This window comes from Hyposmocoma kahamanoa, unplaced genomic scaffold (genome assembly GCF_003589595.1).
Source record: "Hyposmocoma kahamanoa isolate Upper Pololo Valley unplaced genomic scaffold, ASM358959v1 88, whole genome shotgun sequence".
NCBI classification, from domain to species: Eukaryota; Metazoa; Arthropoda; class Insecta; order Lepidoptera; family Cosmopterigidae; genus Hyposmocoma; species Hyposmocoma kahamanoa.
The window spans coordinates 11626228-11651339 of record NW_020654466.1 but is presented as its reverse complement, the minus strand read 5'-3'; the positions used below and the strand labels follow the sequence as shown (position 1 = coordinate 11651339).

Sequence of the window (25112 nt, the reverse complement as noted above, 5' to 3'; positions counted from 1 at the left end):
GGAATAAGAACTTGATTTTCTCTGAAAACCAACAGCATCATTAAGAACGAACTTTTCCTCCCTCCATTCAGTAGATGATTTTATTTTGTTAATTCACCGATCAATCAACATATTGCGACCACGATTCGATCGATCTGTGTTTCAGTTTCACAAAATCGATGAGAAGTGTGAAAAAAAAGAACGAGTGAAGAATAGACAAGTATTTGAATCTGTGGACAAAAATGAAGGATCAAAATGAAATAATGATTGACAATTGTCTTTATTTGTGATGCATACGTTTTTTACATTGTTAATTTATCGTGAAACATTGTCAGTCCTAACGATTGTAACATACAATTGTCATGAAATCGCTTTGTGAGAGATGAGTGTCTTTGGGGATTTTCAACGCGTGTGGGTGCAACGTTTTCCGGAGAGCGCCTTGCCAGCCGCTTGGGAGGAAGATGTCAGGGCCAATTTGGCTAAACACAAACAGAAAGTGGCTATTCTTAGAGAAGAATTGGAGAAGGAGGAGTTTTACGTAGAGTACTTGGAGACGTTGTTGTCGGATGTAGAGAAACACAAGGCATCTGCTCAGGGGAAGCCACCGCCCTTAGGGGTTGACGTGCTCAATCCTGACGATAAGACGACAGATAGCAAGCAGGTAATTTAGTATGTTTATACGCTTATCTTTCATTGCACCAATTGTTCCTTTTAATTTCCTATAAAATTAAATAAAAATTAATTGGACATTTCTCATTGTGCACCATAAGACAGCAATATTTATCAATTGAGTTATCTATGAATATCAGTACCAAAATGAATTTTTGTATGTAATGAAAACGTTTAACTTGAATAGCACTTACAGATGAGTATTATTTTCTTATATAAATTAAAGTAAAAGAAATGGTTGCAGTTTTTTTTATTAGATCCCATAATAGGTTTGATTTAGTTCTCATACCCTACCATTTTGGGAGAAATGATTAACAATAAATAATTAATTATTAATAATAACTTATTGTTTATTTACCAGAAATAGTTACTTGACTAAAATAAATAATATGAAAAGTTTATGCAGATTCACTGACAATAATTTGTGATCAAATAAAAATTTCATAAATAATGTTTGATAAATTATAATAATTAGTTTCTCATTACAAAACAATATCATAATTTTATTACTTTTATCTAAAAAATAAGGATGGGATGTAAATGTAATGGTTGTGTTGCATTATTTATGTGATGTTAATGTGGCCTGCATCTCTGTAATACCATAAATATTCATTATTACAGTTAATTGATTCCTGAACCGTGCTAAACTAACAGTTTATTCACTTTATTACTTTCAATTGAGTGTGTATTGAATACTCTTCAATTATTCTTAAATATTAAGTCTTTTTTATGGTTGTGCTGTGGTTCAATAGATTATGAGACACGAAATATGGCCAAGTTTGCCATACAATTAAGATTATTTGGCATTCCCGAATGCGGTCAAATTTATGTATATATGAAATAACTGTATAATATAAATTTGTAATATTGGATACTCCAAGTTATTAAAAGAACCATCTACCTTGTGCAGTTGGGTAAAACAGAATGTATAAAATTTTTTATAATTTTGTTTATTTGAAAGGTTTCAATTTTGTTTTATTTTTTAAATAATAATCGACAATCTGTATAAACGTGATATACATTTTTTTAACATATTGTACATTTGCCATTTACTGTATATCATGTTAGGCTGAGAATATGGGAAGTATATTTCTGGGGCAAATGTTACGAGTCAAATACTTTAAATGTTTCATTAAGTTTATTGCAAGTTGATGTTTAAGCATGAAATTAACACTGCTACCCCAACAAGCAATGCGACACAATGATTACTGACAAGAGTTTTAGTTTTGGGTCGGAATGCAGTATGAGCTACTAAAACATAACAGAAAAAATCAAATAACATTTTATACTTGTTTAAAGATGTACATTTATGGAATAATATTTCATTAATTGATCATAATTCGGTATAATTATAGGAAACCTGTTAAAATAAACATTAATACATGTTTCTGAATGCAATGCAAGTTTTCCTTAAAGCTTGTTACACGTTTGTTTTAACTAATGTGTATAAACTACACATTATTTGTGTGTTTTTAGTATGTATTATTAATTATGTTTGTTATTACTAATTGTTATGTTTTTTCCCTTTTTTATTTGGATTTTTTATTTTTTCATGTTATGATTATGTTTTGCAATTGTTAAATGTATGTGTGCTGTTTCTTTGTGGAATAAATATTTCTTTCTTTCAACATCTTACATTTGAGATGAATTGGTTAGTGTTCTGCGGCTTGGTTTCTTTATCTGGATATTATAGGCATGTACAACTAAAAATAGGACATATTTTGATTATAAAAATTTTCAGTTCAATGAGGTCCATTAATGATACATGTAGAATGCAGGTCAATAAACATCAAAACATTGTTATAATTTTTTTGCTAAGCACTGTTTGTATTCACCTAATAATATTAATTTGTACAAGAGCTCGAGAATGTTAATTAGTCAATATCACTTTAATTGGAATGCACACATTTGTGTAAAAACTGTGAGTTGACATAACTACATGCAGTGTAGTTTATTAACCCATCTAGCCAATTAAACTAATACTATTGCAAGGACATCTGATAATAGTATTGATTTTCCTGTTGTACATTTGTAATTTCAAGTAATTTTGAATGTAATAAAATTTTAAATTTATTTTCTACAATTTCATTATATTTCTATTTTATTTACTCCTTGATTTAGTTGCTTATATAATAATATGCACTAATGGTTTGAATATAAAGTTGAGTTTTGGAACTAAAGTCTTTATGTGTAAGCATAATAATAAGCTTAATAATTGCTTTACTACTGGTTATCACACAACTTTAGTAATTATATTACACTAGTCATTTGTGTTTAGTAATTATATTACACTAGTCATCTGTGTTTACTGTAATATCATGTGTAATATGTTGATATCATTTAGGGTTCAAACACTGACTCATTGTCAAAGAAGAGTGAGGCCAGTCTTAGTACCAACAATGATGAATCAATGGTGGAGACCGCTGATATGGATGAAGTGCAGCTACGGAAAAAGCCCCCACTCATCGCTGAGAGAAGCTCCGTTAACCAATGCATCAATGAGCTCTCATCTAACCTAGCAGCAGAAGCCGCCAGAAGAAGATGCAACAGTGAAGTTATACAAAAAACCAACAATAACAGTGATACTAATGGTATGTAGAAAAGCTAATCTATTCACGTATTCACTAGTCACTACATGATTGTGAAGTCAAAATAAACAATGAAGGTTAATGGCTTAGATATTATAGTTGGGATGAATATAATAATATGTAATACGTAGATAGTGTACATTGTTTTTGATTTTTGCAGTATACAAAGTGACAAAATCTTGATATTGTTTATTATTACTTATGTAATGATTCATTACTAATGAAAACAAGCCATTATTGAATATAGTTAAAGGAAATTTGATGCATGACATTATGTCGTCATAATTATACCCAGTAGCTGTAGAACAAACAAGTCCAACGCCAGCCAAAACCCGTCCAGCATCGCAAGCAGGTGATTTCGTCACTGTCATCGAAGTGAATGGGCTAAAGGTGGCGGAAAGCGCCTCCAAAAAATCCGAAGAATCTTCCCAATCTTCTGAAAGTAGTAGTACTGTCGATCCAATTGTTGCAGCCAAGAAAAAAGTCCCACCAAAGTAAGTGATTGTAATTGTATCGAATTCTAGCTTTCTAAACATATTGTGGTCTTTCAGAAATTCTTAACATAGGCATGTCATAACTCGCACTTAATTGCTTCGTCATGAATTGGAGAAATGCTGCTGGTTAACAAATGTTAAATTTCTATAAATTGTTTCATCACATGCATGTTTCAAATGAATGATTACATAGTCTTCTGGGCGAAATTAAGTACCAATGTGATGATGTTTGAAACGTCTCATGAGAACTTAAAAATTAGAGTTTATTTTACAGACCACCACCTAAAGTGTTCAATAAACGTGGTTCATCGATGCCTGAAACTGGTTTGGTTGAAGACAGCCCGCCATCCTCCTTAGGAAGGAGGTTACGAAATGCCGAATCAAGGGAATCTATTACAAGCAGAGCTTCCACACCTTCTATCAGTGAGAGGGTATGTTTATTTGTTTTATTCAAGTTTCCCTGTATATATATTTATATTAGTAGCAAAGTAGATATATATATATACCTATATATAGCAAAGTCTATGAAGAGAATAAAATTAAGAATGCTAAGTACTTACATAATGTTTTATTACCATTTCAGGTAAAGAGTTATGAATCAATTAATTCTTTGTCATCGGAACGTAAGCGCTCGGGTGGCGCAGCTACACCGCGTTCTATCGACGAAGAAGTCACTTCGACGACACCAGAATTGGCTGAAGGAGAAGGTGATAAGTCAGCCCCAGAGTCTCTAGAAAGCATACCAGCTGCGGTTCCCATTGCTGAGGATGAGCCATATTACGATCAAGTTCCACTCGATGTGAATGATGGAGAATACGTTTATATTCAAGCAGGTAATTAGACACGTACATGATTTAAAATTAAAGAAGTCTTATTATTCCTTTGGACTATTGTCAAAATGTCATTGGCGAAAATGTAATATTTTTAACCCGAGGTTTTACTTTAGGCGGTACAGGTTCGAGTACAGAAGACGGCTCAAGCGGGACAAGTACTTTGCCGCTGCATACCCCGTCTGCGACTGCACCAACCGCGCCGCAAGCGCCTGACTCGCCTCCCAACGTCACCGTGCCAAATTATGTTAACATACACTATTTTATACAGTAAGTTGTTTAGTTTTTCGTACATGTGGCCTATACTTAATATGACGTTATATATGTATGATATGGCTCGGCAAGTGTAGTGTAGGACGCCCTTTGGCTAGATGGAGTGACGATCTGCGAAAGGTTGCTGGCAGCAGATAGATGCGACAAGTCGAGGACTGGGCGAAATGACACACGTAGGGATAGGCTATTGTCTATTAGTGGATTGCTAAAGGCTAAAGACATGTATAATAAATTGTATCCTTAAAACTATCTCAGAATCTCTACCATCACATAAGTTTATTAAATTAGTTGCTTATACAATATATATACAATAGTTCAGTAACTATGTCTTTATGGTTTGTAAAAGTACCACACTTATTTTAAAGGCTATTTTTTAATACAATCATATCATTCTTCACTTCTTCTATCGTATTCATACCGCAAAGTGCAAATTGAAATTAAAAATATTTTTCTTTTAATTTATTTACTAGCTATCACCCGCGACTGCGCTCGCGTTACATTTTTACATACATTACTAAAACACAAATGAAAAATTTAAGTTTGCAAATGTAAGGAATACAATTTTCTATAAATAAGGCTTTTAAAAATACTTATCTAAATAAACAACTTACCCCAATGTAGGGGTTATTTTGAATAACCCTGAATCATGTTTTTTTTATAGCATACAAACCAATTTGAAGTAAATCACACCACGCGTTAAAATTTTCTACTAACTTTAATACCCTATTGCGCGCTATTTAATAGTTTTGGAAAAATATCATACTTTTTTAGATTGGTCTTTGTAGAATATTTATACAAAATTTCATCTGGGTGATTTGAAGGAAATCAAGGAATACAATTTTTACTATATACCTACTTACGATAACGTCATGAAACATGAATGTCAATACATTGACTACAGTTTTAAAAATACTACAAAGATTAGCAGTATTTTAAATTTGTATTGATTTAGAGGCTTTTAGAATGTATCTTGGTTGTATATGATGGCATTTTGAATGATCATGATGACAGACATCTGTGATCATGACTAAATCCAATATTTTCTTTAAATAAGTTTTCAGTGGCAGATTTCAGACGGAGATTTAAGGACTTGGTAATCAAAATTGGAATGTTCGTAAAAACTTTCCGAATGCTTTAGTAAATTCTACATTGCATACTGTATTTGCAATGTGATAATTGATTCTTAATTGAAAATCCAAGTTGAACTCGTTCATTTTATTATATTCCTAGTAATTTTTATTACATCTATGATGTTTTTAATTGTATTACATGAAAACATTAAACGTGTCATATTTTGAAATACCTTCAAACAAAATCATGAAAACTGTCAAATATTGTAGATCTTTTCATCGTAAAGGTTATGTAGCCTTTGTCCACTTTTACAAATTCCCATTGGATTATTAATTATTAAGGACTTAAAAACAAAATTGTTAATAATACTAATTCTACTATATTTAGTGCCGCGTTTTACGTCGTCATCGCCATGTTAAGGTAAAAACAAGTAGTGTTCTTATTTATGCAGACATGGCAGCGAGGTCGCAGAGCCTAGTGAGTCTGGTTCGGAACTCGCGGACTCTTCTGATACTCCTCTATTTCTGAGGACTCTATCTTCCGACACTGAAGCCAGCGCCACACCACCAGTATTAAGAAAAATGCAGCATCAGGTAAGAACATTGCATCTATTCAAACGAAAATTTTCAGTTTTTTAAACTGTAATAAAGGGATCCTTGCGATAAGATTTAGATTTGTTTAAATTTACTTACCATCATATAGCATAATCAGGCAACAAGGTATCTAGTTGTATTTTAAACCACTAGTTCCGCCTTTATGACACGACTGAGAGATATGAAAATTGGCATACCTTTTGGGATTGCTAAAAGAATTTTGGAAATATTTATACAATTATGTACAAATGTGAATGCAGGGGTGCTAAACCTTCTATTTATAATGGAATTAGAAAAGGAGGACGTTCTCATTTTAACAATAAAATACTTTTACAACAATACAATAATTAACCAACGCACTACTACGAGACAAGAAAACTTTCGAGTTCGAGAGACCATGGACCAATAAACCAAGAGGGCTGTTGATCTCCATACTACAGATCGTAACTTTGAAAAACGTCAAAATTCCATATTATATCTAGATGACGCTGATCGATAGCCTGGAAGTAGTTTATACTGTGTAAATTAGTTTTTGGGGGAGGCCTATGTTCAGTAGTGGACGTCTTTCGGCTGATTTAATGATTATGATGATGTAAATTAATATGAAGTGTAATTAGTCAGTTTTTTCCTCGTAATATTATTCAAAAAATATTTTCTGAACTTCGACAAATATGCGTGTCAATAGATGGCGTTGTGTGTTACAAACTAATTTGTACATTAACGCTTGCTGGTGTGGGCAGGTGGCGCTAATCCTAAACAAAATGCAAGAATAGCCGGTAGTATCCGTAAAAATCTGTGCAATAAGCGGCATCTAGTTAATTTATTTGTTATCACTAGAAATTAAAGTAGCTTTGATAAAATTGTAGTTCGTCAATTATTTACAAATTAGTTACTATAATACCTATTTGGTACTCATCGCGACACCTGGTGTAGCAACAGGTAATAAATACTTTTTTACGATTAGCAGTTCTCTTGAATTATTGGTCCATGGAGAAACGAAGCACGAATGACATCTATGACAAGATAAAATGGCGGCACAAAAAATGTTTTTGAACCCAAATCTTTATTTAAAAAAATGATTGGTTAAAATATGCGGTACTTGGCTAGTTCTATCTCTTTGGTTTTTTGTTTTGTAGCGTTTGTTTGGCTTTCGTCTGAATATATGAAGAGGCTGTATGTATGGTGGAACTTTTACCTACCTGGGTTAAAATTTATAAAAAAATTGCGTTTGTTGTCATGGATTGTTAACAAAATATACATTAAATACATTGGTTCTGTTCATTGACTTACAAATAAATGGACGACGGGTCTAATACAAAAACCACGAAAAAAATGTCCCAAGTCAACCTATTCGAAATTTAAATTGTAATGTCATCGCAGTATCGCGCTGTCAGTAGAACAAATGTAGACTAAAGCGGAGTGTCGCGCTCTGTATACGATTTTAGCGCCTTACAAGTGCGGACACTTTTTAGCGCGAACCCGACGTCCATATAATTGTAAGTCAATGGTTCTGTTACATAATTTAGTTTACTCGTAGAATAAATTGCACATAGCAATCATTACATAATTAGGTCTTAAAATCTCGTACCTATTACTTGGGCCGTGTTTAAGAACACTCATTATGCAACGATTGCATAAAGTATTATTACGCAGTAAAAATTATAAACCTAAATTTTATTTATTCTTCACTTCTCATGCTCTTAAAGTTCATGTATATGCTGGGTGTAGGCTGCATAAAATAGGATTTTATGTTCTAATTCTAGTGCATAAAATAAAATCGTCGTTTAAGACCGGGGCAATGACGCCTGCGCCAACAGCCACGCACACTAGAACTTTATAAAATAAAGTTTTACTTTTGATTTTTTAATCCGTGTTATACAAAATTAAAAAAGTAGGCAATAGTAATTCTAATAAGTTATAAGAAACAGAAAAGCATAAAAATTAAAAGCTTGTAAAATATAACTGAGCATTATGTAGTCCGACCTGAGTCACGTGTAGAAAAAAAAGTAGTACATTGGCGGAAAGTTCTTATTTTTTCTTGGCAATAGTTGTGTTATCGTTTATTTGTAATATTGTTATTTAATTTCCTCGCAATCGAAGTGAAAAGCAGAGTGTATACTCGTTCATAAAATTCATTGTACCTTCGACTTAAGTATCCACCCTCGCCTGCCGCTCGGGTGGATATACTCGTCTCGGGTAACACGACGCGTTGTATTCACTTGTTGTACAATCTACTATATTTATTATATTAAACAAAATTAAGTAAAAATATACATTGCAAAATGTGAATTGTTCTCAGTTTATCAGATTACAGTTAGAAAAGAGTTTGTTATAGTAAAAAATAGAAAACTATCATTTAAAATGTATTTTTTTGATCGATTATCCCCTTTGTTTACATTTTGGACATCTAATTATGCTTCTTGTTATATTGGGGGTGTAGTAGAGAACAGTTCCTATTCTTATAGTGAATCATCAAGTTACACTCAGAAATGGATTTTCACGGATAAATAAAACTATATGTCTCTTTCGATCTTTTATGGCGTTGGCTTACAACTTTAGCCAACGACATTCTGTTATTATATTTTTAAAACAATACATGTCAAAGCAAAAGCACTCGCGTTTTGTATTATAACTCTAAAATCATCACTTATGTAATATTCTGTTAATAAGTTTTATATTAGTTTGTTCACTATTCTCTGCGGGCCTATTTTTATTCCTATTCTCTGCGGGACTATTTTTATTCCGGTCGTCCGAAAGAAGAATGTTCTTGCTAAATCGATCCAATTTTAATATACCCATAGAGATTTTCTTAGAGCATTTATTGTCATCATTCAAAAGAATGTATTGGCAGTATTCAATTTCGCACTTAACGCCCTCGCATTTAGAATAATAGCATATTCCATCTGCACATGAAGAGTGTATATCGAGATTTCAAATTAGTTTTTTGTAATACCTGTTGCATAAGTCTCTATCATGGAAAGAATGTGTTGAGATAAAATTTTATCAATTTGAAATAGGTAAGAGTAGTCCCTTTGCTGATAAGGTGGCTTGTTTAGACCTGAAAAAGATTCTAATGTTAGAAAGAAAGGGAGTGTTAAAACTTATCGAGTTCTTTGGTTTTCGCGATTGTTACACATAGGAAATGAAACTATTTTTCCGGATTTAAATCGCGTATATTTTTATTTTATTTTTCAAACAAACCGAGACGTTTCGGGCATTTTACAGGTCACGGCTGACTGAAAATAAATATACGCGATTTAAATCCGGAAAAATAGTTTCATCTCCTAAGTGTTAAAACTTGTTTACTAATAAAATCTTTAGATACAAGTATATTATTGGTAGAAATAATTTTTGTACTTGATATAGGCATACACATTCTGACTTTGTTTTTGTTGTAACGTAAGTGATATTATTATGTTATTAGAATCCTGGAATATATGGAGATCGTTTTTCATAGGGGGAGCAGTGTGTTTATTGTCTTTAGCAAATTTTTATTTGCAAAAATATATGTATGAAATATACCTACCCTACGCCACCTACCTTATCTAAACATTAATCAATGTTATATTGTATGCATTCTTGTGATATGCATTAAGCGTATCATAAGAATTTACTAACCTTATTTTGTGGATTTGCAGGCTTGTCTACTTTGACTTGCGACCCTTTGTTTGCCGTTTTTTCAGTAACAGTTGACGATAGGACAGCCTCTAGTTCTAAAGGATGTTCCTCAATGGATTGATTGGCATTAGAATTGTTTTCTGTAGACAACGAGGGTTCAGGTGCTTTCGTAGAATCCGGTATATTGTCTTGCACCGTTGGTTCTGTGTTAGGCGTAGGTTTCGGTGGTACGGGTTGTTCAGGCTTCACAATAGTATTATACTCCCTGCATTCTCCTCTCAAATCCGTATCATAAATGTTGCAAGTTGCGTTTTTACATCCGTACTTGTCGCACTTCATCGTAGTACATGTTTGATCGTTGCACCACACAGTAACGTTGTGTTTTGCAATCTCTATGTTGTCATATGGCCTATAAACAGGTGTACCATTGAGTTGCTCGTCTACGGCAGGCGTATCAAATTCGCTGGAACTCCACCACGAAAAAGGATACGATATCCATCCCCATATTGTTGAACCAATCCCTCTACCCTCTGTTAGGTAATCTGCAAGCGATGGCGTTACGTTAGTTACATTTGTAACATCTTGTTACATCATTAGTATTCATTGCAGAATCAAATTAATCTGTACTTGTATAAAAGTTGCATAAGTTGTTGGTATTAAAGTTAATACTGTAAAAAAAGAAAAAATCTGTAACATTGATCACGTACCTGATGGCTTAGCTAATGAAGAAGATGCAAGACACAAAATATAAATGTACTTTACGAAAAGCATGTCGACAAGTAACCGTATGTTGGCTATCTGGATCACTGGAGTAAATGTGGCTACCCTCGTCGCTGTCTTATATACCCCCCATGGCCCAAGATACGCTTCTAATCTGACAATGTGATAAGCACCGTCGGGAATGTTTACTTAATGAGAAACAAACGACTGCGCCGTTTATCCTGTGACTTATGATGTTACGTCTCTTATACAAGATAAGAAATACAAACAATCCATAAACTAATCTTTTAGCGTTATATATTATGGCTAAACACGAGTCTCCTGTAAGTAGAACTCCACTTACTCTTGTGTCTCTAATGTCTTTTTTAATTGATCTCACCATATTATGGGATTATAATGCAAGAATTAAATTGTGAGAGTTTTTAATTGTATTTTGTTCCCTTTCTGGAAAAAACCGCAGTGCATTGAGTGTTTTTCATTAAAATAACTATATCTATTGATTTCTTTACGTGTTATACTGTGTAACCATGTTTTAGGCCGTCGTTGAATTTCACTTGTATTTATTCTCAGAAAATATACGTTTTATGAAATAACTTAGTAATAGGAATTTTTGGAGCAACTAGTTTTAACTACCACTACTACCACTGATATAGTTTTATTTAGGTATGAAATAAATAGCAACATATTTATGTTGCTATAGAAACTAGCTTAATGTATTTACATTAAACTAGTGTCTATTTCGCGCTTTAACAGAACGAGAATTACGAATCAGCTTAAGCTCCGCTACGTTTCATTGTCAGGAATTCCTTCCTTATGGTGGTACTTCACATGGCTGTTTGTATTGCATATTTGATATATTTGGAAAATGATCGCCATAAGTAGATAGCATGAATGGCAAAGTGTTCGCCTTGTTTGCTTATTCGACAAATACAGCAAACACCAAACACGCGTTACCGCGAGTTGGTTCGTTCCTCGATGCACATCAAAGTATTCAAATACACTATAAACCGTCCACACTATGGTCATATTCTTTATTTGAACTCCTTATTTGTCTGTGCTGATTGTTTGTCTGTGCGACAAATATTTTTTTAAGTATAAGAAATACCTAATAGCGAATACAAATGTCATGTGAAGTGCCACCATTGTAGTTGTACACTCGTTTAACATATTTCCACGAAGCGAATTTACGGTGTTTTGGCTATTACGTTATTATGTAAAGCTGTTTAAAACGCTATAACGAAAAGACATCACCACCATCACCATTAAGTAAGTTCGACGGGTTAGGCGTTACCCCCACCACCCGACCCAGTGTAGATTAGATACTTCACAAGTCTTCGAGGTTTTAACACGATATTGTTATTAATCGTCAAGGCATAGTGTGGTGCAGGCCATTTGTTGAGAATCAAACCCAGGGTCACCTACATAATTATGAACAAGTTATCGCAACTAAACTACCACTGCTGCCGTTTTTACGTCTAATAATTACTAATTTTGGATAAAATTGTAAGACATCCTTTCGTATTGTAGAGGACGAAGTGACGACTGGCCTTTGTGGTAACGCCTAGTATGCGGTATGGTGATCGCATACGCTCCGGGAAAAGCTAGTCTAAGAAATGCTTTAACACATTAACTTAACTCACGAAAAGAAATGGCACGCCATGTATTACTATTTGTAACCGTTGCTTATCAATTTCTTAATTTAGAAGAACTTATTTGATAATAAACAAAAGATTTTTTTATGTCTGTCCCCTCTTCTTTGTACCGGTTAGGATACTTTACCGTGTTCATTACTCTTACTACGTAAATAAAATACAATATTAATTTCGGATTAAAATACAAACATTACCACATTTGTATAAAAATAGGTGTCTTTCGTTTGTCGTAATGTAAAAAACACATTTTCCTTGGTTTTTGGGAGCGTATTTAGGCTCAATTTACATTGCCGCGGAAGGGAATGGAAGCGCATTTTTGTAACGAAATAGGACGTAGCATAATGAACTCTATGACATTTTGCGTAACGAGCCAAAAAACAGGACGTGCGTCTTGCGAAAAATTCTCACGCAATTTTTATGACAATTGACATAAAGTTCGTATTAAACAGAATACCACTAAATGTCCTATTTGCTACTTTAGTGCGTCATTGCTATATGCCACCATTATTGTACTCTTTTATAGATAGATAAATAGATAGATAAAACGTTTATTGTTTTGCACACATACAACAATATAATACAGTAAATGGATTAAAAGAGAAACACAGAAATTAAAATTAAAGAAAATAAAAACAAACAGCAAAAGATTAAATTAAAAAATATATGAAAACATAATCTAATGATCAACACCTTGTGTATGCTGCAGCAAGCCAAATAGGTCGTGGCTCTGATTATCAGCCACCACGTTAGTGTGCATATCTGTTAGTACCGAGACGTGATGTAGGTTATAAAAATTAAAGGTTGTAGGTTATACAAATTAAAGAGAAAGAGAAATAATTGTATGGTCTACATTTATTTTTCTCGTGAGTTTGGGTGTAATTTGTGATTGTCTATGTGTGTCCATGGCACCTGCGACACAGGGTTTCCCTAGTGCGGGGCTATTTTGAGTGTGTGCGTTATTATTATTATTAAAATAATGATAATCAGTATTTATTATCTATGAATTGGTAGGCCAATGGCTACGAAAGTCATTGTAAACATTAAAATTAAAGAAAATGCCTATGATATAAAGGGACTTCATTTTACTAGTACGTGGGGCTCACTATAAGTTTCCGGAATGAATATGAAAAAAATACTATAAATGGTAAAAAATGAATTGATTGTTTCTCAAAATATTCTCCGTTAGCGTAATTACTTTTAAAGCACTTTTTTATACGAATGAACCAATTTTGAAAACATTTATGCCACTCCTCCGTGACTATCTCTGAAACAAATTTTTCATATTCTTCGACAGCCTCTTCAGGTGAGGAAAATCGTTGACCGCGAAACTGGATCTTAATTTTTGGAAATAAATAAAAGTCACAAGGTGTCAGGTCGGGACTGTACGCGGGATAGCTCATAAGGTCAACGTCGTTCACCTTCGAAAATTCATTTGCCTGTCTGGCCGTTTGAGAACTGGCATTATCGTGGTGGAAGATGATACGGCGTTTACGGTTATTTTTACGGAGTTTGTCAATATTTTCCGGCAAACAAATGGTCGTGTACCAATCACTATTCACGGTACAACGATTCTCCAAAGCAACAGTAGCCATATGTCTAGTTTTATTAAAAAAAGAAGCAATCATTCGCTTAGAGGCACTTTACACGCGCGCCACTTTGGTTGGTTTCGGCTCATCTCGAAAGACCCATACGCTCGATAGCTGCTTTGTTTTGGGATCGTAACTGTAAATCCACGTTTCGTCACCTGTACTATGTCCCACACCAAATTTGACGCCCCTTCGTTGAATTTGGTTAGCATGGCATTTCACCAAGGGACGCGATCCGTTTTTTGAACCTCAGTCAAATTGTGTGGGATCCACCGAGAGCACAGCTTTTTCACACCCAAATGTTTGTAGTATTGGTTGTATTTGACTCATGCCTATGCCTAAAGATGCCCGAATCTCATGGTATGTCACATGCCTGTCTGTTTTGATCATACGGCGCACAGCATCGATGTTTTTGTTGTTCACAGCAGTGGACGGGCGACCATGACGAAATTCGTCACAGAGATTCACACAACCGCGTTTGAATTCTACAAACCAGCTATAAATAGTCGTCTTGCATGGAGCTTCATCGACAAAAGCAGTTTGAAGCCGAGCGAAGCTCCGGTGAGCTGTCCGGTGATCTTGACTTGAGCATTGAGTAGAGTTCTAGAATACGAACCCTTAAAGTCGTAGAAAATCATACTACGAAAATTTTCACGAGTTAAATCCATGGTGATGTACACAACCAATTTCTAAAATGACGCAACAATGTAAAAACAAGTGACAGCCAGATGAAACAAACTGTATTGCACAGCCAAAGAGTTCCATTTTCAAATGTTTTAATTACTTTTAAATACTGTTTATGTAAGTGGCCAGTTCCGGACACTTATAGTGCGCCCTATGTAGAAGCCTCCGCTGCGTAAAGCGTTTAGGAACACCCAGTTTTTGCCTATCAAAAATAAATTTCCATAAATGTTTTTTAAAAATACCTAAACTTAGGTTGAAGGACGCTAAGCAGTGTTGGAATATTATTCCAACACGTAGCTTGATAGCGGAAGCTACCAGTAAAGGCCACAGTGCGCTGAATTTGTCCCACCAACAAAGTTTTCACGGCTCTAGTGGAAAATTTGTCGTGAAAATTGGAGAATTTTAACTTTCCGTACAAGTACTCCGGTTTTTGGAACTTTATCACGCCAAATAACATACACGCGAGATGTAGTTGTCTTCGCGAGTCCATATTTAACATGTTTGCATTATTTAAATGTGGCTTGATATGGCTGCGAGGTGGGATTTTAAAGCAAAATCGATAACAAGCATTTTGTACACATTTAATCAGGTGTTGGAATTTGCTCATCAAACGAGGACCGTAAACGATGTCCCCGTAATTAAGTTTGAAAAGGATTAGTGATTCGCAGATGGTAATATGGGCATGCTCACTTAAATAATTACGTATTTTGTATAAAATTTTAAGACTGTGATAGGTGTTTCGTAACTTGATGCAGTATGTGACTCTCAAACCGTAATTGACCATCAAATGTAATGCCAAGATTTTTTGCCTCTGTAACTCGAGCCACATCACTACCCGCGACCTCGATTTTTGGATCTTTGTGTAGCTGATTTGTTTTTTACTACCAAATACAATAAACTTGGACTTATCGGATTTAGAATTAGTGCATTCCGAGCAGACCAATCAGCAACTCTCTCAAGGTCATCGTTCATACATATCTTCGCTTCGTATAAATTATTGAGTGAATCTCAATATATACAATTGATGTATTCAATATATATAATTGATATATACAACTGAACGTCATCTACGTAACAATGGTGCCTACAATGTTTTATAACTAAGCAAATCAGCAGTAAATGACGAACAGTAGTGGTCCCAGTAATTATCCTTTTGGCATTCCACTTTTTACTTGAAGAAAGCCGAAGACCACACTGGAGCCGTCTCTCCCAGAGAATTTGACTGCCTGGGAACGGGTACCAAACCAATGGTTTGAGAGCTACTACTTTGTTTTACATAAAGTTTCATTCACGAAATGTTTTTCTAATATTCAAGGCAAATTTTTTAAATTTATAGTTTTTATTTAAGTTCATAAAATAAAACACTTACAAACACATGTAAATACTTTTCAATGTCATCTTCTGTGGTGTTCGAGGGGAATCCATACAGTGTTTTGGTATATTACATTTTTAGTAGAAACATTTTGACAAGTTGTTACTTTGTTTTCGGCACTGTTTCCTAAAATTGGTCGGGGGGCCAAACACAATACACAAAATTTTGTGATGTTAGGGCACGTTAAGAAAAGGCAATATTTTGGACAACATTGTAACAGAATTTTCGTTTTTACGGCCTTTAACTCGAAATTGCTGCCAGTAGCATCCTGTATAATATCGAAAATATTTTTTTTCTTCACTGCTTTCATACTGATGAAGTCTTCCGCGGATACCAGTTTTGTAATCATATTTCCATGTTTGTCTAAATCAATTATTTTAGGTAAAGCTCGCATATTTTTCCAGGGATTCAGGAAGATTTCTTTTTTGTTCTTAATTAAAAATCACAAACCAATGTCATGTTATTATTATTTTAGAAGCGACCAATAAAGCAAAAGGAAATTTAATAATTTATTTACGAATTTAACGAAGATTAATATTAGTCAACTAATAAATACTCACATATTTTGAAGTAATTCTGTGTGTTGGTTGGTGGCTGTTGACTAAAGCGATAAAAACTGTCAATAAGATTGTCTCATATATATGTCGTTCCATCTTGAGCAACTAACTACTAATGCTTGCGCTTAGATTTGAACTTTAAAGTGCTTATACGTGTTGTTTTACAAACAAAGTTGTTTTTGGTCGGTTCACCTAAACATAGTTTACACAGGTGTAACAAAAGAAGTCATACTTAGGTGGTCGTGAGAGTGCAGTTTAAAAAACCTTTGAGTCCCCTTACAAATTTTGGATTAGCACGTGAAATCTTGTAGACTTTCAGTCGAAACGTTTTGACAAGTTAGCGGTTTCTTGCCATCTGAACGTTGTCGTCGGCGTGGAACTTCACACACTACACAAATTTATTGAATGTTTGGGCTTGTTAAGAAATGGCAAAAGAATGCAGAACATTAAATTTCAACATTATTTTTGATTTCTTTAGTTTTTTGCGGTTCTCTGCTACGCCAATGGCGTTCTGAATGGTATCATAAATATTTTTCTTAATAATAGGTCGTTGCTATCTGGAGTATTTGTTTTTGTAATAGATTCCTCTATTGTTTTCATATTTACCAAGTCATCTTTGGGTACAAGTTTTGACGCCATATTTCCATTGCCATCTAAATTTATTATTTTTGGAAAATCTCGCATTTTTTTCCAAGGATTCAGGAACATTTCTTCGTTGTTCTTTGATAAAATCACAAATAATTACATTGTTATTATTACGAAGTAATCAATGTTCTCTAAAGAACAAATTGTAAGTCAATGAGAATAAATAATAGTGAAATTAAAAATTAACATTACCAAATAACAAACACTTACATGTTTTGACTTATTTCTATTTGTGGTTTGGATGACGTTGAATAAATTGATAAAAACGATTAGTAAGAACGTGTTACATATTCGTCGCACCATCGTGAGCGACTAACTAGGCGTGCATGCGCTTAGATCTGAACTTTTAAAATGCTGACGCTTGTGGTTTTATAAACACAATTGTTCTTTTAACCGTTTTATTACCTAAACACACATTACTGATAATAACATTATACTTACAGGAAATTACATAATTTTGAAATTCTTTATGTTCGGACAGTGGCCTGTCTTCAATTCTTTTACTGAACATTTCGATTTTAAGAAATTTTTCTTACTCGCAACAAAACTGATACATTTGGAACTTATACAAAGGGTCACCTTTCCAAATAGCTTTCCCAACATCTTGTCTTGTAAAATGTCTACAATCTCAAAAGCAACATTAGAAGGTAAATCCATGATCGATTCCAATGATGCGACACTATCTGCAACCAGAAAAAAAATTATTATTATAAGGACGAGTGTATACAATATTTTTGCAGTAAACATATTTATGATACTGGTATACTAACCGGTGTCGTTAGAGCCAGAACAGTGTCCTCTGTGGTTCCATCGCTCATATGGTACGCAAAGTCTATGGACACAGGTTTTTTCAGCACATTTCATGGAATGACATACATTTTGAGAACAGAAAGTTAATACCCCTCGTAAGTATTTTCCTACAAACGACATGAATACCGGTGCTACTGTGTCTATATCGTCCCAATTAATGTCGCCAAATATAGCCCTTTCTAATGCCCTTGTACGGTTATTGCGTATAGCTTCTTTGGTCATATTCACCTTCGCTTTTTTATTCTCTCTTTCTAAAATAATTGTTGTTATATTTCTTGAATTCACATTGGATTGATTCTTATAAACTGTTGGCCAGTACACTAGCTCAGCGTCTGCTACTATTAATTTATCTGATTTTTTGGTATCATTCTTCTTATTCGATTCATTTGTGATGAATAACTTATTTTGTCTAGTAGCATTTATTGAACTGGTCTTATTATAAGCTGCTTTGGATTTAGCGGCCGGCGTCATTTTGTGTGTAGCAGGTTTCTTTATAATTTTTTGATTTGTATGGCTAACCTTCTTTGGGGGTTTTTCAGAACTATTTTTTTTCGAAATTTCGCGTTTCTTACGCTTATTGGATAATTTCTCGATAGGCGCGTTCGAATCCACTTTTAGAAATTCAGTTTCTACACTGTTTTCAATTTTGTGAATGTCTTCTGTTGTATTGTCACCACTGTTCGTAATGTTTACCATTACAAAAATACTTTCCTCCGTTTGTGTTTCATGGGCAATGGACGATTCTGTTGTTTTATTGACAATGTTAGAACCGCTGTTATTAACATTTGTTTGTAACTTATAGGTGACTAAAGAGTTGTTTGTAGTGACTTGGTTTGTATTGTTAATTTTATCATTAACATCAGTCCAATTGAAGTTTTCGTCCATGTACGGCTGTATATTCAAAGATGGTTGGGGTTGAATGTTTAAATTGTGAAAATTTACTGTCTTTTTTCGGTGCTTTTTGCTGCCACTACTAACCCGCGACTTCTTTTTTTTATGTACTGCTGTTTTGTGTCCTGAATCATGACTATTAATTTTTGACATTCTTTTATAACCAAACATATCCATCGGTATGGGAAAATTAAAATATGGAAATGGTAAATTCAAACTAGATTCTTTAGAATTTCCAATGTCCTCGCGTGACCTGTTCTTGAAAAATCTGCCAATTGTTTCTTGAGTTTTAGGTAATTGTATATCAACTTTAATTCTTATGTTTAGGGTATTATCAGAATCTTTTAAGTTGTCTTCTGTAGTATATTCCGAGTTCTGTGTTTGCACAATGTTGTCTGCATGCTGCATATAATTTTGTGACATTGTATCAAATGGTAATAAACATTGTTTGCATTTACAGTCACATGGTAATTGAGGGTTCTTACAGTAACATGAAGATTTGATTGGTTCTAATTTCTGACTGGGAAATATTGGAGGTAGTTCTATCAATCGTTTCTCTACAACGGAGAATTCGTCGTGGTTTACCTTTGGGTGAGGTGTAGTTAAGTCGAATTTCGTAAAGTATCTTAGTTTTGGATTGGAATTCATTGGTATAAGTATGTCCAATGGATTTGTCAACGGCATTTGAGGGTACTTGTTGGGAGAGTAGTAACTGTTGGAATAGTAATAGTCATCGTACTTGGGGTTCATGCTAGGCTTTGTTTTAGCAAACCTGTCACGGCGCACAGATGGTACTTTGTTTTTAGCTTTAGTTTTTTCATGATAATTTATCTTTTGTTTGTGTGCTTTATCTAAATAGCGTTGATATTCTGTCAGTAAATCTTCGACATTTTCATCGCTCTCACTTCCACTTGCAATGGCATCTAAAGGCGTGTTCTGGATTTTTTTGAAATATTTACTACATTAGTTACATTAATTAAATACTTTCAAAATCAAAGGAATGATAACAAAGCAAACAATACTTGCCATATTGTTTTCGAATTCGTTTATGATATCAGCCACGTCACTTAGAATGATTGTGTCGTAGAGAGGAGTAAAGTCGAGTCTGTTTACTTCAGAACCTGTTACAGCAACAATATTAACTACGAAACCGTTATAACAAAAGAAAAAAAAAGTATATATGACTTTACTTACTATCCGCCTCGTGGCTCTGGGCTGTATTTAACCACAGTATCGAAAATAAAATTAATCTAAATTTCATGGCTCGCATGTTTCGAACGTGTCAGAAGTCAAAATGTCGAGCTTTTCCCAGAATCATCAGTTTGATCCTAATGTTTACAGTTTTATAGAGCTTGTTGCTCAAACAAAAGACCTTAAATAGCTATTGTACAGCGTTACGAAGGAAATTATACAACCTTACTGATTAGGCGTTAAGTAAGCATGCTGTTTTCACCAATTTCTAAAAAAAAAATACATGCGAATAGTTATATCAGATTGTAAAATAACTGACGATTAACAGGTTGGAAATGAAACTATTTTCTCAGATCTGAATCGCGTAATATATGCGATTTTTTTTTCAAACAAACCAACGTACCTTTACAGGTCCCATTATTATCACTGACATGATAATTGATGATTTAGGTCCGAAAAAATGGTTTCATTTCCTACGTGTAATAGTCACGAAAACCTAAGAACTCTGTATAGATTAGCAGGTTACTTTGTAAGTCATTCTTAACACCATTTGTTTCTTCCAATAAGATGAACACATACTTTGGACATCCGTTTGCAGTGATCTTATCCTGTTTCATTTCCTCGACTCAGATAAGTCTTTCATGCACGCTCTATTTTTTATTTCAACGTTCATCTCGCGGTACTTTTAACCTAACCTTTTTTAAGAACATCCTCGCCATTATATTGCTAAAATCCAGCTTTCACCGTGCTCCCACCCACATACACTCTAAAAATTTATGTCGTTAAGCTTGTCTGTTATCCATGTTTTCCACATGACATACAATCGATGCATTCCATTTCCTATCGTTGTCCCTAGAGAAACACATTTATAATAACGATATCAATTTCAGCTTCATTATTATGTAAATAAGTAAATTATCAGCAAATTATGAACAGTAGGTGTTTGTTGTTACTTTCAAATGATGACGTGTCAACATAAGTAGGATTACAATCTGGTACGGAACTTTCTATCAATGCAATTTGGTTATCTGTTTTGTTGTACGTATAATAAATAAGTAAAAAAAACCATTTATAATTGAGTATTTTTTTATAGGACTCGAGCAATAGCAGCAATGCGGAAGCCGAACGACTTACGATGCACCGATGTATTGTCACTAGCATTATCGAGAGCGAGAATGTTTATGTGGAATGCCTTTATGTTATGGAGAAGGTATTAAACAAGTTCTTGGACCAATCACTTTTATTCACAAAGTTGCAGACATATTTTCGACGCGATCTCAACTTTGTTTTAAGCTTCCTAATGTTTATAACATACTCTTGAATAGTGGGTTTTGCTCTATTTGTCTATTAAACCGATGCCACTCTGTCTTAATAACTATACCGGAGTGAAAGCTATGGCGACGTGATGCTATATATATATACTATATATATATATATTACGAAAGCAATTTATTAACATTGAATTGTCATGACAGTCATTCACGGGGCTGTCGCCATGATATCTATAAGATTGAGTTTCAAGACTTTGTTACGACGTACGAGTAGGTACGCCCGGTACATGCGCACGTTTTCTATGATGGTTGATAAAGAGAACATGATACTTAAACATGATATTTTAAAAATAATTTCTGTGCTACAGTACATGAACGCGATAAAAGCCACACTGTCAACGTCCCAACCAGTCATAACACAGGAAGAGTTCAATACGATTTTTTACAAAATATCGGAGCTGCATGAACTACATAAGAACTTCCTGGAGGGACTGAAGAACGCTGTCGCTAGTTGGGAAGAGCCTCTTTCTGTTGGAGTTCATTTCAAGAAAATGGTACAGACCTTTTTTAAATTTTGTACAGACAGCAGCATATCAAGCGACATATTGACGGATCTTGTAGCGTTACACTGAAGGCGATATTCGAACAAAAGTGTATTGCTTGATGTGCTGTTGACTCTACTCTACTGTTTACAATTTTTATAACAATGTGTTCTTTGTACTATGCGCATGTGTTTTGACATAAACCTACAAATAAGCCTTATTCACAAAATAAAAAGGAAACATGGACGCGGGTGCTGACTGCACTCCTATGGTGTTATCTCGCTGCAATCGCTCGTTGACTATGAATATGTTCGCTTGACTCCTTATTAAGTAGAAGAGTTTGATTTTTTACCACGGCCACACCCGGGCTGTCATTGTGGGGGATAAATAAATTACGATTTGTATAACGCAAATAAAATCACTGAAAATATTGGCACTTCTAGTAACAGTAGAGGTCCTTGTAAAAGAGTTCGTCCAGGGTGCTGCCGCCTTACATATCTCTGCCGCCAAACAGTAATGTCATCGTTACTGTGTTCCCGTTTTGAAGGATAATGGTGTTGGTGAAATGACAGGCACATGAGACTTGCCAACTTATGTCTCAAGGTGACGGGCGCAGTAGCCGTGCCTCTCAGACCTTTGCGATTTGAAGCTCTGAGTGATACTGCAACTGTTACCACCAGGCACACGACTTGCTCGTCCTGTCACTTGATATTATAAAAAAACCCTCTTTTACTCTTAATAGTACGTAATAAATATGTTCAATAGAAATAACATATTTTTAGATCTGTGATACTAGGTGAAGAATTGCGAGTCACAGCACCGTCGCCATTGTGGAACTAAAGTTATTGCATTGTATTTAGGCTGAAAACATAAACATATATGGAGCGTTTCTACATAACTACGGGCGTGCGACTGACGCGGTGCGGAGAAGGTGTGCCAGCTCGACTCGATTTGCTGACCTCACCAAAGAAATCGCCTGCCGCGGGCAGCCGATGTCTCTCGACGACCTGCTGCACAAACCTGTTGCTAGAGTTCAGAAAAATGCTCTTGTCTTACACGTAAGCTCCTTTGTATACTTTAGTTGCTTCACTTTTAATTTTGAGGAACGTCAAATAGCATTCTCAATGAAAAAAAAATGACGACTAATTAAAAATACATTTAGAAACAAAATCATATTATTATGTTCTTTTGTGTGTAATGTTAATCAATCTCTTGCAATAATTACAGGATCTCATAAAATACACGCCAGCCAGTCACCCCGATCATGCGATGTTAACGGACGCTCTTAATATGACTCAGCATTTCCTCGATGAGTTCAACATTATTCAAACGAAATCTATGTTCCCTGTAAGTAAAAAGACAGTTATTTAATAGGATTGAAAATAGCGTCGACAATTTGCTATTTCATGATTGATCAGTTTTGATTACTCGAGTTGAAATAAACGAATGTTTACAGAATGCAGATCGCGCACAAAGAAGACTCGTCAAGAATTCTTTCATAGTGGAACTTTCTGACGGACATAGGAAATTAAGGCACCTGTTCCTTTTTAACGACGTTATTGCTTGTGCCAAATACAAGGTAAACTTCTTGGCAACATGAGATCTAATTTCATTCCTAATTAGTCAAATAGTCTACAAATAAAATTATAGTTAATTTAATTTGTTAATTGTGACTTATTATATTTTAGATTATTCTTAGTAAAAATCATTATAAGTCGGCAGCAATATTTCACTTTCAGGCTTCGGGTCGTGACAAAATCGCGTACGAAGTGAAATGGTTTATTCCGCTGCCTGATATAGTAGTCGTAGAGGAGGATAGCGCAGGTGTGAGCGCAGCCGACGCTAGAGAAACCTCTCCCGCTAACATTGTAGCTCTCAAATCGCAAGCGTCGACAGTACGAGACCAGATCCTTGCGGAGGAAAGGGCTGCGCATGATGACAAGGTAAAGTTTTAAGGTGACTTTTCAAATGACGCAGTCATTATCGCCTTGTAGCCAGCACAACATGACCAGTTTACGTTGAACTGTGCTGAGTTAATCACAGACATATATCTAGATAGATCAGAATCGAGAAGTGACTAAGCGGCCGTACCATGAAATTGAATGCTTTATACAAAAGTATCGCTCGTTCGATATTCGTGGCCCACTGAAGAAGTCCACAAGTGTACCGCAGTAAAAGCCGCAATGTATTACAAAGCGGCATACACTCGTATGCATATTTGTTTTCTTGAAATTCATTCGGAAAGAAAATCATTGATTTTAAAATAAATTTTTCTTACAAAATTACATAACTATGTAAGGAAACGTCCCTGCTTATTTAGCTTCACACAGCTGTGGTGTTCTTGCAGTTTCTAATGGCACAATTAGGCATTTTTCGCGTTTTCGACTGATGTTTAACTACCATAACGGCCGAGCGCGTTCTTCGTAGCAACGGCAACTACGTGTTTATAACTTACATTGGGCGCCCGAAGTAGGTATACTTGCGGTGTCTACTTAGATGTATGTCTGTGGCTTCTATAGTTTATGTCATTTACCATGTCAACAGCGGTTGTTCATACGACTTTCATCCCGAAGTCACAATTCGACAGCGAGCGATCGCCGATCATTATAAATCTATCACAATTTTGACTTTCCTCGAATACGTAAGGGAAGCCAAAGACTTAAACAATGTGAAACTGAGGCATATGTGTAAATTTGTGTTGTATGTTACGAGTTCTAATAGAACTGTACAAAGCTTAATTTACATCTAAATATATTAGATTGTCGCTTTATGAGAAACTCTTCTAGTTCTTTAACGTAGCCATATCATACAGTTTACCAGTTTTTGTACTTGAAAAATATATTTCAGAAAATAAGGCTAAGTGGTCGCGGCGCGGCTGAGAAGCAACGAAAAAAGCTAGCCGAACTTGAAGGTCAGCTGGTACTAGCGTCCCCTAACCTCATCTTCCGCGTTGGGGCTCGCATACCAGGCTCCACTGCGCTGCAGCGACAACATATATTCTTCCTCAGCTCAGAATATGAGAGAACACAGTGGATTGACTCTATACACGCTTTGCAGGTGAATACGATTTCATTTT

At 34.8% G+C, this 25112-nt stretch overlaps 3 protein-coding genes across 6 annotated transcripts in view; 1 reads left to right on the top strand and 2 right to left on the bottom strand.

Moving 5' to 3' along the window:
- The first annotated feature begins 326 nt into the window (after nt 1-326).
- LOC113236009 (active breakpoint cluster region-related protein) overlaps nt 327-25112 on the top strand; it is a 29710-nt gene continuing 4924 nt past the window's right edge. The window contains exons 1-14 of one of the 3 annotated variants that reach the window (XM_026471937.1): nt 327-640; nt 2993-3239; nt 3532-3730; nt 4005-4161; nt 4314-4563; nt 4677-4830; nt 6356-6497; nt 21317-21433; nt 21863-22048; nt 22897-23094; nt 23264-23383; nt 23493-23615; nt 23776-23979; nt 24884-25093. In XM_026471937.1, coding sequence (XP_026327722.1) covers nt 362-640; nt 2993-3239; nt 3532-3730; nt 4005-4161; nt 4314-4563; nt 4677-4830; nt 6356-6497; nt 21317-21433; nt 21863-22048; nt 22897-23094; nt 23264-23383; nt 23493-23615; nt 23776-23979; nt 24884-25093 — 2586 coding nt within the window. In that variant the 5' untranslated portion in view covers nt 327-361. The remainder of the gene's footprint in view (nt 641-2992; nt 3240-3531; nt 3731-4004; nt 4162-4313; nt 4564-4676; nt 4831-6355; nt 6498-21316; nt 21434-21862; nt 22049-22896; nt 23095-23263; nt 23384-23492; nt 23616-23775; nt 23980-24883; nt 25094-25112) is intronic. The other 2 variants (XM_026471936.1, XM_026471935.1) reach the window with 2 other exon arrangements.
- On the bottom strand, nt 9025-11446 carry LOC113236012. Its single transcript, XM_026471939.1, has 3 exons — nt 10823-11446; nt 10116-10657; nt 9025-9555 (listed from the first exon to the last, which is right to left on the bottom strand). Exons 1-3 carry the CDS (start codon nt 10884-10886, stop codon nt 9550-9552), a joined length of 612 nt encoding a protein of 203 aa, XP_026327724.1. The 5' UTR covers nt 10887-11446; the 3' UTR covers nt 9025-9549.
- Nucleotides 16078-20354, bottom strand: LOC113236011. Of its 2 annotated transcripts, XR_003310903.1 has the most exons (6): nt 20227-20354; nt 20059-20153; nt 18102-19968; nt 17773-18014; nt 16690-17406; nt 16078-16559 (listed from the first exon to the last, which is right to left on the bottom strand). XR_003310903.1 is itself a non-coding variant. In XM_026471938.1 (5 exons), the coding sequence occupies exons 1-4, from the start codon at nt 20300-20302 to the stop codon at nt 17779-17781; spliced, it is 2274 nt and encodes a 757-aa protein (XP_026327723.1). In that variant the 5' UTR covers nt 20303-20354; the 3' UTR covers nt 16078-17406; nt 17773-17778. The 2 variants fall into 2 exon arrangements, 1 of the variants encoding a protein (XP_026327723.1); XM_026471938.1 differs by having other exon boundaries at nt 16078-17406.

Excerpts from the sequence above, each read along its gene's own strand:
- LOC113236012 (XM_026471939.1), bottom strand. The coding sequence starts at position 10,886 with ATGCTTTTCGTAAAGTACATTTATATTTTGTGTCTTGCATCTTCTTCA. Across the intron at positions 10,658-10,822 it reads TTCATTAGCTAAGCCATCAG|ATTACCTAACAGAGGGTAGA; the intron begins GTACGTGATCAA and ends CATCGCTTGCAG.
- LOC113236011 (XM_026471938.1), bottom strand. The coding sequence starts at position 20,302 with ATGCGAGCCATGAAATTTAGATTAATTTTATTTTCGATACTGTGGTTA. Across the intron at positions 19,969-20,058 it reads ACGAATTCGAAAACAATATG|AACACGCCTTTAGATGCCAT; the intron begins GCAAGTATTGTT and ends AAAAAAATCCAG. Across the intron at positions 18,015-18,101 it reads TTCTGGCTCTAACGACACCG|ATAGTGTCGCATCATTGGAA; the intron begins GTTAGTATACCA and ends TTCTGGTTGCAG.